This window comes from Pseudonaja textilis, chromosome Z (assembly GCF_049901715.1).
Source record: "Pseudonaja textilis isolate UNSWEBS1 chromosome Z, rPseTex1.2, whole genome shotgun sequence".
NCBI classification, from domain to species: Eukaryota; Metazoa; Chordata; class Lepidosauria; order Squamata; family Elapidae; genus Pseudonaja; species Pseudonaja textilis.
This window is the reverse complement of record NC_142008.1, coordinates 34,287,880-34,302,256: the sequence shown is the minus strand read 5'-3', so window position 1 is coordinate 34,302,256 and position 14,377 is coordinate 34,287,880. Positions and strand designations below refer to the sequence as shown.

Below are 14,377 nucleotides of genomic sequence, written 5' to 3'. Positions count from 1 at the left end.
ATGATTCCTTGCTGGATTTCTTCACTGATGGGGGAGGCTTTTATTTTGGATTTGGTAGTTTTTTCTAGGTAGGTGGTGGGGTCTGTCTTTAGGGGTTTGTATGTGGGGTCTTGGAGTAGGTTGGTTAACTTGGTTTGGTAGTCAGATGTGTTCATTACCACTGTTGCGTTGCCCTTGTCTGCTGGTAGGATTATTATGCTGGTGTCTTCTTTCAGGTTAAGTAGTGCAGTTTGTTCTTCTTTGGATAAGTTGCTTTTGGGTGGTTTGCTAGTGCAGAGGATGTTGGTGATTTCGAGTCTGATTTTGTTAGCATCATCAGGGTTGGTTTTTGGTCAGGCTGGTTTCAACTCCGCATATGATGGTTTTCTGTGGGGATGTGTTTGGGAGCGACAGCAAAGTTGAATCCTTTTGAAAGGATCTTGGTTTCAGCTTCAGTGAGGATCTTGTCTGAGATGTTGTGCACTGTTTGTTTCATGTGTGGCTGTGGGGGGAGGAGTTGGTTTCTGGCGTTGTTGTAGTTTCCTGAGTTTGTTGGTGTGTGTGTCTGTCTTGAGGATGGTCTGTGTTTCGGCTCTCCAGACAGCAAGTTGTTTGGATTTGTCCCAAAGTAGAGGGTGAATCTTGTTGCTGAGTCTGAGGTGGAGTGTGAGGAGATCTTTGTTGATTTGGTCTAGGGGAAACCTTTTTGTGTGAAGTTCATTTCTAATTAGGGCCAGTTCTGTTCTTTTAAGGATGCGTTTGGTGGCTGCTGTGTTGGTGTGGAATTTCAATTGGAAGCTTGTGGGAATTAAATTTTGATCTCGGCAGTTGCATAGGAATGCAAGGTCACATAAAATGGAGGCAAAGATGCACATACAAATACCCGCGAGAACCTCAGAAAACAAATATATATATATATATATATATATATGTGGATCTTTGGTTGTTCGGGTTTTCTCCCACGTAAGATTCAAGTATCTAGGCAACGTTTCGATGAAGTCTCATTCATCATCTTCAGGCTTCTGTCTCCGGCTCTGTGCTTCTCAGAGTAATGGAGATTGCAGCTGCTTCCTCCTTTTAACTGCCAGTGGGGTGGGACTTGATTGGGTGGGGGCTTGGCTGTGTTCTGATTGGGTGGGGGTGTGTTCTCATTGGTAGGGGGTTTGGCTGTGTTCTGATTGGTTGGGGGTTAGCCGTGTTCTGATTGGTTGGAGGCGTGTTCTGTTCAGGTGGGACACAATACAGAAGCCTGATGATGGCAGATGAGATTCTGCCGAAACATTGCTACAACTTTAAAAGCACAACTATAATGACGTGGGAAAATACCCGAACAAAGCTGAATACCATACATGTAAGTACCCGCGAAAACTTAAGAACACACACACACACACACATACACACACACTGTATGTGTTTAAGTGGATGAGCACATATGAAACACCTCTTAAAAAAAAATTAAGCAGCCAAATTTTTTTCCAGCTTATAGAGCTGCTTCGGAAACTGATCCAAGATGTTTCCATATGGGTACATTTTGTCCAGTAAATTGACATGACTGTGCATGGCTGTATATCCTATGAAGATAGACAGGAACAGCTTTGGAAAAGGAAGAATGAACCTATAAAAAGACATGGTTGCGTGGGATACATTTCAAAGCACTTTTTGTGAAAAATTTGCAGCACTCTAATATGTACACTGGAAATTCCAATAAAGAGCTTGGACAGTGTGTATTTACATGTGAATATACAAAAAAGATGGAGAGAGCGCAAGAGACAAAGAAAGCCAAATAATATTAAACATTTATAAAACAAGATAGACATTGGTTGTCTGAACTGCAGAGAGCAGCTGTCACTTTCACATTCACAATTGTCACATACAGGTTCACACCCTTCCCTTCCCTGCCTCTAGAAACCAGAAAAGGAAAAATAAAGTATGGAAATGAGAGAAGTAGAAAGTAACTATTCAGGCAAGGCAAGGCAATACAAGAATGGGAAGAAAGAAAAGAGTACAAAAACCTCCTTTAGAATTCAAGGAAAGAGCTAAATTCACCAACAGAAGAAATAAGTAATCTATTTGCTGATCATTTGGAGGCAGAACAATAGCATGCAGCTCATCTATAACAACAATGTCAAACACCTCACCTAAATTGAAGATATAAATATTGGCAGATGTATTATATACAGCAGTTATTTTAACATTTTGGGGATGAGACCAATAGGAATAGCACTTTCACAGTGCTTTACAGCCCTCTCTAAGTGGTTTACAGAGTCAGCAAATTGCCCCCAACAATATGGGTCCTCTTTTCACTGACCTCAGAAGGATGGAAGGCTGAGTCACCCTGGCAAAATTCGAACTTCTGGAGAGAGCAGTCTGTTAGCCTGCAGTACTGCATTCTAACCACTGCACCACCATAGCTCTTACAACAATATAGGAAGCTAACTCTTTTCAATAAAATTATTAACCTGACTTGCTGATATTACTAGACAAAACTTTCTAATCCTACCCAGCAGTGATACAAACTGAGCTCAAAATTTCCTATGTGCAAAGCAAGATTCTCCTATTGATTCAGGTCTCACCCAGGGACTAGCCAATGCATAACCTGATTAGCCAATGCATAGCCAATTTAAACTTATTCAGTTTGGGGAGTGGATAATCTGAAAGATTCTGTTCTGTGGACCATAGAATCTTAGAGTTCTAGATAAGCAAAGAACATTACCTTCTTCAGCATTTTGCAGCCATTCCACAAACTTCTTCATTTGATCAAGAAACACACTTTTGCCTTTAGAAAGATGTGCCTCTTTGAACCATTTCAAAATAGCACCTTCACTTAGGACATCAGCTGAAATTCAAATTCAGAAAAATAACCATTAGGAAATATTTTTGGGTAAAGGGTTGAACAAGTAATCCTCCACTAACTATGAAAATAGAAATCAAAATTTCCATTGCTAAGCAAGGCAACTGTTAAGTGAATTGTGCCCCATTTTATAACCTTTTTTTGCCACAGTTCTTAAATACTGCAGTTAAATGAATTCTGCATTTGTTAAGTGAATCTTGCTAGGAAAGTTACAAATGATGACATGATTCTGGGACACTGCAACTGTCATAAATATGCACCCAAATTTTGATCATGTGACCATGGAGATGATGCAGCAACCATGATATGAAAAACAGCTGTAAGTTACTTTTTTTGTGTTGTAACATTAAATGTTCACTAAACAGATGGTTGTAAGTCATGAGCCACCTATAAATACTATTGCTGCTTAAAAAAATACATCCTGAAATAATTTTACTGTGGACAGAGACAAACAACAAGGCTTCTGTTGGATATTACGTTATGAAGGAAACAAAGATTCAGATGTACAATATTCCAGAGAAGAAAAATGAACTAGAGGGAAGGAAGCCTAATTAAAAGATCAGTGGAAAGATCCGTTTACAGTATATTGTGTATCATTTGCTTAGAAATGAAGAGAACGGAGAAATCTTAATAAACTATAAAAGAGCACAAAAGTGAAACATGCCACCTAGAGCAGGGGTTGCCAACCTTTTGGACCTCAGGGACCACCAAGCTCATAATTTTAAATCCCAGGGAGCACTAACCAGTTCTGTGGGCATGGCCTAATTTGTGGGTGTGGCTTGGTGGTCATGTGACTGTCCAGGCATGGCTTATATGTAAATATTATAAATATTTATATAAATATTGATTTTTTTATTTAAAAAGAGCAACTTTTACCCAAAATCAGGTAAAGCAGGCAGGCAGATTGAGTTGCTCACAGAATCACAGATTCATTCAGAGATCTATCTGCCATCGGCTAGCTCAGTCTCTCAAATTTGCTTGCCAAGAGTCTGCACAGAGTAATAGAACCTTCAGTCCTAAGGGAGGTTCGGCTATGCTTAAAAGCAGAGCCAAAGATCTAAATACTAGCTAGAAAGCAAGAAATCCAACCATTTCCTGCTTAGCTAATCTAAATTTCCTGGCACAGCAGAACAGCTGATGGTCGGAAAAAGGAAAAATAGCAATTTAGCAGGCAAGATCGCTGGGTAAGGAGTGAGTGGGCGGGGAGGGTTCCTGTGGGCCATGTGGGCGGCACAGCCTTGTGTTTCTGCACAGCCTAGATTAATTGCTTTGTGGGGGGTGCTCTGGGGGTGAGATTTCTCTGCGGCCCACCAAAATTTTCTCATGGCCCACCAGTGAGCCACAGTCCACTGGTTGGCAACCACTGACCTAGAGGAATTCAAAGGCCAATTTATTTATTTTTTTATTTGAAAAAAGTCTGAGTGTAACTTTTGTATGCTTTCCACATATACCTTTTTTTACAAGATAAAGATTTTGTCTCAAGCAATTGTCTTTGAACATCTCTCAAGCTTGCATTTTGGAATAGTAATTTAAAGATGATTACATAGGTATTTTAAATGCTGCTATAATTTTTGATGAACTTTTACAGGACATGGTGTTCCTCCAATAACTCCAGAGAATCATCACTTAGAAGAAAGCACACAAACTGATGCACTGAGAGAATAAAACTTTAGAGATTGTTTACTACATTTCCAAAGAAGAGCAATAGACATGTAAGAAAAGACATATAGCAAAATAAGCTGTGAAAAATCATCATGCTTTCTGATTTGTAAGTCAAGATAAATTATGTTTCCTTCCATATGACTGGAGGAAAAGAGCCACGAATACCAAATTAGTTGGCAGGGTTTATCCATTAAAACTGAATATGCAACAGTTGTGAATGAAGGGCAGTACAGAATATATTCTATAATCTTACAGAAATGAGAGATTTGATGAAATTATTGAAGTCAGACTTTTAGTTAACCAACGAGCAAGGATTTGATTTATAAAGAATGGGAATTAATAAAAATGCTTAGTTTGATAGCTTTAAAAGTAATATATTCCACAAATAAATGTTTACAATTAAGCTAATTGGAAAGAGATTTTAAAATCACATCTTCACATAGCATCATAATTTATCTGTAGAATTCATTAGTACATGAGCTATTAACTTAATGGGTTTGAAAGAACACTGAATCTATTATATGAAGGTGTGTGAAAGCCCACTAGTTTTTTTAATCAGTACATTTCAAATATGAATTACAAGGGAAAACAGGGAAAGAAATATATTTCTTCATTTCCTGTTAATAAGCACCTCAGAGGTATCCAGTTGGCCACTATGAACACAAGGTGGCAGAGTAAGATGGATCTTGACCTGGCCCATAACAGCTATTGTTATATTCTGAACTTCTTTCATATTTAAGAGATTCAGGTAAAAATGGGGGAAGGAACATATATTATAAGATATGGGTTTCACATTGAGATAAAGAATAAGATAGTGGCTTAATAAAATATATTTTTTCAGGAAAGAACAGGCTTACTGACAGAGGTCGTATTCAGCAGGTTCTGACCAGTTCTGGAAAACCGAAAACGGAAATTTTGAGTAGTTCAGAGAACTGGCCAATCCCTCTTCTGACTGGAGATTTTACAGTATCCTTCCCCTGCCACGCCCACCAAGCCACGCCCACAGAACCAGTAGTAAAAAAAATTGAATTCCCACCACTGCTTACTGACAACAAACAAACAAAATTATTCCATTTAAAATGGAATACAAACAATACAAACAAAACTGTTACGAAATTGTTCTATTGAAGCTGTTTTTTCCCCTTCAAGTATTTATAGCAGCAATCCCAACAAGAAGCCAGCCAAAGAATTTTGGTTTCCATGACAACTAATCTAAGCTCGATGTGAACACAATCCTTAAATAAAACTGAAAATGGGGAAAGGAAGAAACCCAATAATTTAGCCAAAGAATTGACTGCTTTCATGTAAGCTTTTTGCACAAAAAATAAATGGCGTTTTCTTTTTGGAAACCTCTTCCCCTGAATTATGGGCTATTTAATATTTTTAACACTCATGTTCAACTTTCAAATCTTTGTAGCTGTGCCTGAATGCAAATTCAGTTCAGCCAGCAGAGAAGGAACCAAAAAAACCTGTCTTGATTTCATTTCTGCTCCTTTTATTGCCAGAAACAAGTGATAGAAAGCAGCCTTGGTATAAAGCATACATCTACTTTTAATCAAATAGGGAGACTATCTTGTGGAAGATGATCATGTTCTGGGTACTTCGGTTCATTAAATTTTATTATACTACTTGAGACCCAAAAAGATGTCAACTCTAGTCCCTTCTATTTTTTAACTTGATGAATGACCCACAACCATTTAAAAGCCTGGAATGACCTCTTTTCCAAGAAAATTGCAAACACTAGCAGGATGTTTCCAAGAATTCTAACTTGTCAAAAAGAGCAATATGGAGATAAATCCTATCCCACTGTTGTTTCCCCACACTGAACAGACATATTGGTGGAAGAAAGTATAGTAATATTTTTTTAAAATGGAAAGAAAACAAAAATATAAAGGCCAGTAGGCTTTTATGGACTTATGTTATACCATGACTTTTTGTTAGCTTGGTCTGAACAACTTTAACCTTTTTTAAAGAGGACTTGTCAACTGTTGACCTTATCTACGGTATAGTCAGAATAAATCCAAAGAATAGGTACTATAATATAGGAATAGGAATATTGTTTATTGGCTAAGTGTGATTGAACACACAAGGAGTCTGTATCCATCTATATCTGTATCCTGTGCATAAGTTCTCAGTGTACATACAAGCAACAAAGTGCATGAGTCTATGATAGCAGCTATAATTCTGCCCCATATCCTTCTGGAGAATGTAGCAGGACACTAACGATGCAATGATAACCACAAGAAGAGTAGCAATTATGATTTTCATCATATTTTGATATTTTAAAAAAATATGTTGGAATTGAGAAGTTTCTTGGAGGTCGCCTTCTCCACTCTCAAATCACCCAAAATTGTCAGCCTTTGTGCTGACAAAGTTCAGCAGTGCAATCTTGAAGTATTGATGGTTTGTGCAGAGTCCAAAGGATTCCATTCCTTGTGTATCAATTTAGTGTATTCTACATGAATTTCCAGATGAAATTTGTTTACATCTATATGGCAAATAAAATAGGAACTACCTCATATCCTCTCATATTGGCCCACCTGTGCAAATCTTTTTAATAAATAAGCTAGAAACAAAGACTCTATCAACTTCTAGCAGATTCTTTGGCATACTAAGCCAGACAATGAAATATTTTCAAATTAATTTTTTCATTCTCCTTAATTTATCACTCTTTTGTCATTTCAGTTTTGTTCTATAATATATTTTCCACCTACATTATATTAATAGACCATCAAAATGTAAGTTTCTCTATATAATATATATGTCTCTCTATATTGGTATATCTTCCCTCTGACCTTAAAAATCCTTTTTTATAGCAAGAGTTACTTGAATTAGTTGATACATAATTCAGTTGATTAGGCTGATCAAATCACTAGTCAATTTTAATTAAATCAAAATAGAAACATCTGGTAATGTTTTGACTTTTGATCTGAAACCTAATTTTTCTGTAATGCATTTAGACCCAGGGGAATAATAATAGCCATGCAAGTGATTACAGGAAGCAGGAGAACTTATAATCTCTTGGGTGTTATTGTGTGATGTATATGTGCCAACAAGTAAAATTGCTAGGGAATTCTGACACCTTTTGCTAAACATAGTCTGCAGCTGAAAATAAAGTTCCATTGCAGCATAGAAAAGTCTTTCCATATTGATATTCTGGCAAGACATGTCCTGAGCAACATGCTGGACTTTTGGAAGCTGCTCCGATAAACGCTTAAAGCTTGTACTCTTTTGTTAACACTGGTAAAACTACGAACACCGTATAATATCAAAATGAAGTATGAACTTTATATGAAAAATATCAATACTCCTCCTTCCAGGTTTGGCAGACCATCACTCTTCTGAAAAAAAAAAAAAAACATAGCTTTTTACCCACACATGTGGAATCCAGAGGGTCACATAGCCGTGGGACTCCCTTCATCATTTTAGCTAATTTTTAACTGGGGTCATCCTACCTTGTCTTCTTTTAAATTCATTTTTAAATTTTTAATTCTTATATGCTCTTTTTATATTTTTACACTTTATTGTACACTGCCTTTGCTGAGGGAGAAAGTTTTCAAAAATATGAAAAATAAATAATTATGATTGGAATAAAAATATATAAACAGCTGTCATATTTTTATTATTTTTTCATATACTGAAGTAAAAAAGAGAGATTGTATTGAGACCTACTCATCCACAGTTGATCACACAAGAAGGAAATACAATTTTATCAAACTTGATTGCATTTTATGATTTACTTTAACAACGATGGATCATATTTTGGTATATTCCTTATATATGATAAGTTTTCATGACAACTAATTTCTTATTTACATGTACTAGATTATTTCTTTTAAAAAATCTTTTTTTAACGTATCTGGAAATTTGTATGTGTCTTGAAATTTGAGAGACAGTTTATTGCAATGTTTAAGGCACCAGACTAGAAACCAGGAGAATGGAAGTTCTAATCCCACTTTAGGCATGAAAGCCAACTGGATGACTTTGGGCCAGTCACTCTCTCAGTCCAGCCCACCTCACAGGTTTCTCATTGTGGGGAAAATAGGACCAAAAAAAAAGAGAGAATTAGCTGTGTTGGCTGCCTTGAGTTATTTATAAAAATAATAACGATGGGATAAAAAAATTCTAAGCAATAAAAATAATTTTGAAATAAAAAAAGATAGATAAAAGAAAGTACCTTTATAAAAGAGCACCACAATCTTCTGAAAGGCTTTCATAAAGTGGATGTTATCATAACAATATTCCTGAACTTTCTGAAGAAGGATCAATTCTGACTGGCCTTGGGTGCTGAAAACCGCTAGTAAAGGTGCATATTGCTAAAAAAATCAATGGAGAAATTAGTTATTTATAGACAAATACTAAAGAGAATATTATCCAAATGTTTCAAAGCTAGTGAAGTTGATTTTGCAAAATTTTCAATACAGGTAGTCCTCAACTTGCAACTTGATTGTTCAATGTTACAGTGGCATTGAAAAAAGTGACTCATGACCATTTTTCACATTTATGGCCTTTGTAACACGATCATGTAATCAAATTCAAATGCTTGGAAGTTGGTTCTTACAAATGACCGTTGCTGTGTCCCAAAGTCATGTGATCACCTTTTGCGATCTTCTGACAAGCAAAATCAATAGGGAAGCCAGGTACACTTAACAACCAGGTTAGTAACTTATCAACTGCAGCAATTCACTTAACTGTAGCAAGAAAGTTCCTAAAATGGAGGGGAGGGGTAATCACTTAACAAATGTCTCATTTAACAACATAAATTTTGGACTCAATTGTGGTTGTAAGTTGAGGAATACCTATATTGGATGTTTTTTTAAATTTTATTTTAGTACGTTTATGTTGGATTTAAGTGACTATTAGATACTCTTGCAATATATAAACCCAGGAGGCAGAGTGATAGGCAACTATGCATATACTCATTTAGTTTCTAGTCCTCTGTATGCCATAAGAATGACACTCAAATTGAAATTGTATAATAAAATTAAGCTACAATCAACTATTTAGCTTGTATGGTGGTTCAAATCATCCACAAAGTCTCCAGGCAATATAATCGTGAAATGCACATTGGTGTGGGTGTAGGTGTGTATGTGTGTATCGCATACATCTCATAATTAGCAATTATAAATTACAGCAAATTATAAATAAATTATAGCAAAGGCACATGGAATGCTGTTACCTTCCACAGAAGTAGTACCTATTTATCTACTCGCATTTGTATGCTTTCAAACTGCTAGGTGGGCAGAGATGGGGCAAGATTAGGAACTCACCCCAATAAGCAGTACTTGGATTTCAAACTGCCAACCTTCTGGTTGACAAGCCCAAAATCTTAACTGCTAGGCCACTGTGCCTCTTCATGCCTCTTTATTAGCAATCATACTTCTATTCAAACAGCTGCTTACACAGTTAGCTTTAGGATTCAGACCTATGTTCTCAATGTACTAATATTTCCCACATGCACACCTTCAGATGCTTAAGTGCTTGTTCTGCAACCAGTTCTTCTTTCTTGTTCCATTCAATGGCATTCATTATACAAATCCATAGGAGTCCAATCACTGCTGGTTCCTGCAGATCATTTCTTTTCATTTCTTCTTTTACATAAAGCACCATCTGGAATGGGAAGTTTAAAAGAAAACAAAAAAAGCATCGTTTTTCAAGCCATTACCTTAAATAACACTGCTCTTTCTGCCACCAATGTCTTTCAATGAGGGTATTTTTGCATTTTCTTTTGATCCAGTTCTCAAAGAAAATAGAGAAACCAATAAAAAATATAAAAAAGAAGGAAGCATGTCATATTCCTGTATGCTTTTGATTTGATTTTGTAGGCCAGTGTTCACACACCAGACTCATTCCATATGAAATGTTCAACTGCATAAATTAAAAGAAAATTCACCACACTTTTATCATCATAGAGTGACTGAAAATTCCCTACAGCTGTAAAATCCATATAGGGAAGCAGCTTTGTTTCCATGATAATCACTAAAGGGACTTCCTTTAGTGATACACTAAGCTATTCCATCTTTTTGATAAAGATTATCCTTGGATTGCAGTCAATTCAAGTGCAGAAATGTCACCTTTTCACTCATTCATATTCAACAACTATTACGACTGCTATCTTGCACTGTAAGCAGTGAGTCAGTCTTGTTAATGTCACAAGTCAACAATTGCAGCAATAGATAGCATTGACAACATCTTACAGGATCCCTACTCTAAGGTCCACAATTGGGAGGGAGAGCAACACAGACTATTCTGAGAATCTGCCCGGTTGTTTTTCCACAGGTGCATTTGAGGATTTTTTTTCTGGATTTCTTTTTCACTTACATCTCAGGGTTGTTTTTTTTATTGACTATAGCAAAAATGTATTAAAACTTACCTATAATTACTCATGCTCGGGTTTACATGATTAACTTTTATGTATGCAAACCCTTATGAAAATCAGAGCAGTAACATCAACAGTCTATGGAACAAGCATTACATTGAGCTATTCTGTTCTTATAAGCTACATTTTATTTTTCTCTTGTGGCATACTCTCTCTGTGGCTTAAAAAAGAGAAAAACTATTTTTTTTCACCTCTTTAATTGGACAATCTTGAGAAAGACGTTCCTGGAGTTCTCTTTGTAGTTCTTTTCGGGTCCCTAATGACTGCTGGACTCTAAGGAAGTCTGAAAGCTCTTTTAGACCAGCATCTGTGAAATATTTAGCAAAATGATCCACATTCTGCCGGTTGGCTGGAAATAGTTCCTAGAATAGAGTAATAAAAAGAAAATTATTTGTTTTTGTGGTCATTTTAAATCTGTTCAGAATCATAAATAATCTGAGAGATGGGGGAATACTGTATGTCATATACATCCTTACACACTTGCATATAAAATCCTTCATTAAGTTGCAGAAAGAGGCAAGAGAGCATACATTAATCACAAAGAACCTAGATGACTTACTCAAGTTGCCACAGTTCAAAAACAGCACTTGGAGAGTCACTGACTCTAGAGAGTTAAATGGCTGAGCATAACTGCTAGCTATTTAGATAACTCTCAATAGTTTATCTGGAGGATTAAAGCACTTTAAACAGCTGAAGGGATTAAAGAAAGGAAACTGACATATGGACCAGCATCCAGTTCTGACCACAAATCATTTGAATAATTCAAACTGTTTTCCAAATTATTACGATGGAATGTAGTCGGCTGGATTCTCATGAAGGAGGGAGTGTATTCCAGTAACAGACATCAGGGTCCAGAGGGAGAGAAAGAGGTGAAGACAGTCTTCCCTAATGGTTGTCAAAGTATATACCTATTAATCATATAATGGGTTACCCATATAGCCAATCTTTTGTGGTGGTCAGTAAGCAAATGGCACAGTTGTAAAGCAACCACCATGGCCATTAAGCGAATGCATCAGTCATTAAGCAAACCAATGGTTTGCCGTGGACTGATTTTGCCAGTTTTCTGTAAAAAACAAAACATGATCAAGTGACTGTGGAATGCTGCAAATGGCCATAAATATAGTCCTGTTTGCTGACCACCCATCATGTGGTCACATGACTGTGGGGAGAGCATGAGAACATTAGAACTGGACTGTTAAGTACACTTGGGAGGTTCATTATAACTTTGAATGGTCACTAAGTAACTGGTCATAAATCAAGGACTACCTGCATGCTTATTTTAGAATAAATCCAAGAAGCTATTTATTTTGAAGTAAGTATTAATCAGACTAGTTTACATTATTACATTACATTAAAATCTGAAATATAAGAAAAGGTTCACATAGATAATCTATATAGATCTTTGCATAAAAAAATTAGATCTCTGCATAAAGAAATTCTTGTATTTCTTTGTATAATTAATTTTAAATGGCAATTAAGTAATTAATTCCTTAAATAGGAGATATAGTGAATAATTAACAGAAGAAAAAAACTTGTTTATACTAGTCACACTAGATGGGATTTTATTTACTTGAGGATTTAAATGACCTATTTTCTACTCTTCACTTCTGGTACTTTTTAGTTGTTTTTTTTACAGTACTGATGTTAGTTCCTTATTGATAATTTTCTTCAGATTTTATGCTTTTGCCATTTTAAAATTAATTATTTATATTTTATTTATCTAGAGTTTAATTTTTTTTACTTCAGGATTCCTAGAATAACTTGCTTATTGGTCACATAGATTATAAGAATAAGAATACTTACGAGCAGTCTCTTGTCTAAGTTAGCCTTTCTTAAAGAAGAGGTAACAGAGTTGGCATCTTTCTCAAGCATCCATGCTTTAAAAAGCTTGACAGCAAAAGAGGCTGCTATACCTACAGAAAATAAGATATCATAAGCAAAGAGACTGTGGTGCTTATTTAATTCAGTCTTCTATCTAATCTAATACTCTCTAGACATGTTTAGATCAGTATTTATTAACCTCGCCAATGTTAAGATGTATAGACTGGCTAGGCATTTAAGGGCATACATCTTAAAGTTGCTGAGGTTAAAAACTTATGTAATAAACTACTATTCTCATTATATTTTGCTGTCATAACTATTCTGGCTCTGAGGGGAACTGCAATCCAAAATCTCTGTAGGATAACGAATTGGGGAGGTCTGATTTGATCTCTAAGATTCAACATTGGTCAGACAGAAGAGAGTGTATGACTGGCGGTCTCTCATATACTATAACATAATGGCTTTCATTGAAAGCCCGTACTGTGCTCTTTCTAAAACTGTAATGCTTAAACTATCTGCAGTAATACAAAATATAGTTATATATTTATACATATTCAGATTATACATATGCAAAACAATTTAGTAAACCAGAAAAAGATAAGTTTTCACTAAATATTTGGATGTCTAAAACTCATTATTTTACAAGAAAGCAAAAGAGAAAAGGAATGGAAGAAACATAAATGAACAGCATGTGTGATTTGGGCAAACACAAAATCTAAGCAGCTGAGTTATTATAGTTAGCATATGTTGAGAACAACTAGAAACATAACTTATTACATTTCTAGAACAGAAGAAAAACTCATCTGAATTCAAAATAGGTTCAACTGTGCCTGTCCATGGAACAGTGTTTCTGATATTTAGCAGTTTTAAGATATGTGGACTTCAACTTCCAATATTCCCACAACCATGTTGATGACTGAGAGAATTCTGGGAGTTGAATTCCATACTTTCTGAAGTTGCTGAGATTGTGAAACACTGTCTACGGGAATTTCATCAAAGGACAGGCAAAGAAGAATCCTCCCTTTTGTCCCTGATGCAAATTGTTACATCCTGAAAAATTTAGATGAAAGAATTGCAGGCACCCCAAAATTGTAACCAAGTGGGAGAGAACAGTAATAGCCTTTTTATCTCTCCCTTAATCCAGACTTTCATGTGTTATTAAAAAATAAATAAATTTTCAGAGATTTATTGAGGAATCATTCAGCTTTCCCTTAATCCCACAATGAAGAGTCACCATTCTTTAGGGAGCAGACCTTTGGCATTGCATCACTATTATTAGAATATATCCTGTTACTTAGCCTTCTCTCAAAGATAAATTATACTTGAAAGTTGGAATACATATAAATAACACCCTGTTAACAAAAAGCCTCAAAATATTTAATCAATGCAGAAGATAATGGATTTTAATATAAGAATTTTTTGTTTAAAAGGAAAACAACGGGAGAGAACTGGATTATCTCTTTTCTTTCTAATACGTTCCAGTTGCTAGTTTGTTTGTTTTTGATAAGAGAGAAGTACCAGCTATTAAGCACACTCAATTTTATAAATACAATTGCCCTAACGTGTTACTTTGGCCATTAGATTCAAGGTCATTTTTTGGAAATACTGATTTCCTCTAACTTCCTCAGCCTTTTTCTGAGAAGGTAATTATTTCCTTTTAATGAACTAAGCCCTGCAAAGATACT

At 35.7% G+C, this 14,377-nt stretch overlaps 1 protein-coding gene across 3 annotated transcripts in view; it reads right to left on the bottom strand.

Annotated features, from left to right (window-relative positions):
- Positions 1–2,541: 2,541 nt before the first annotated feature.
- BZW2 (basic leucine zipper and W2 domains 2) overlaps positions 2,542–14,377 on the bottom strand; it is a 36,849-nt gene continuing 25,013 nt past the window's right edge. For 2 of the 3 annotated variants that reach the window (XM_087916781.1, XM_087916782.1), the window contains 5 exons: positions 12,675–12,784; positions 11,063–11,233; positions 9,956–10,102; positions 8,670–8,808; positions 2,542–2,815 (listed from right to left, as the gene is read on the bottom strand). In XM_087916781.1, the coding sequence (XP_087772907.1) occupies positions 2,610–2,815; positions 8,670–8,808; positions 9,956–10,102; positions 11,063–11,233; positions 12,675–12,784 (773 nt within the window). In that variant the 3' untranslated portion in view covers positions 2,542–2,609. The remainder of the gene's footprint in view (positions 2,816–8,669; positions 8,809–9,955; positions 10,103–11,062; positions 11,234–12,674; positions 12,785–14,377) is intronic. The other variant, XM_087916780.1, reaches the window with a different exon arrangement.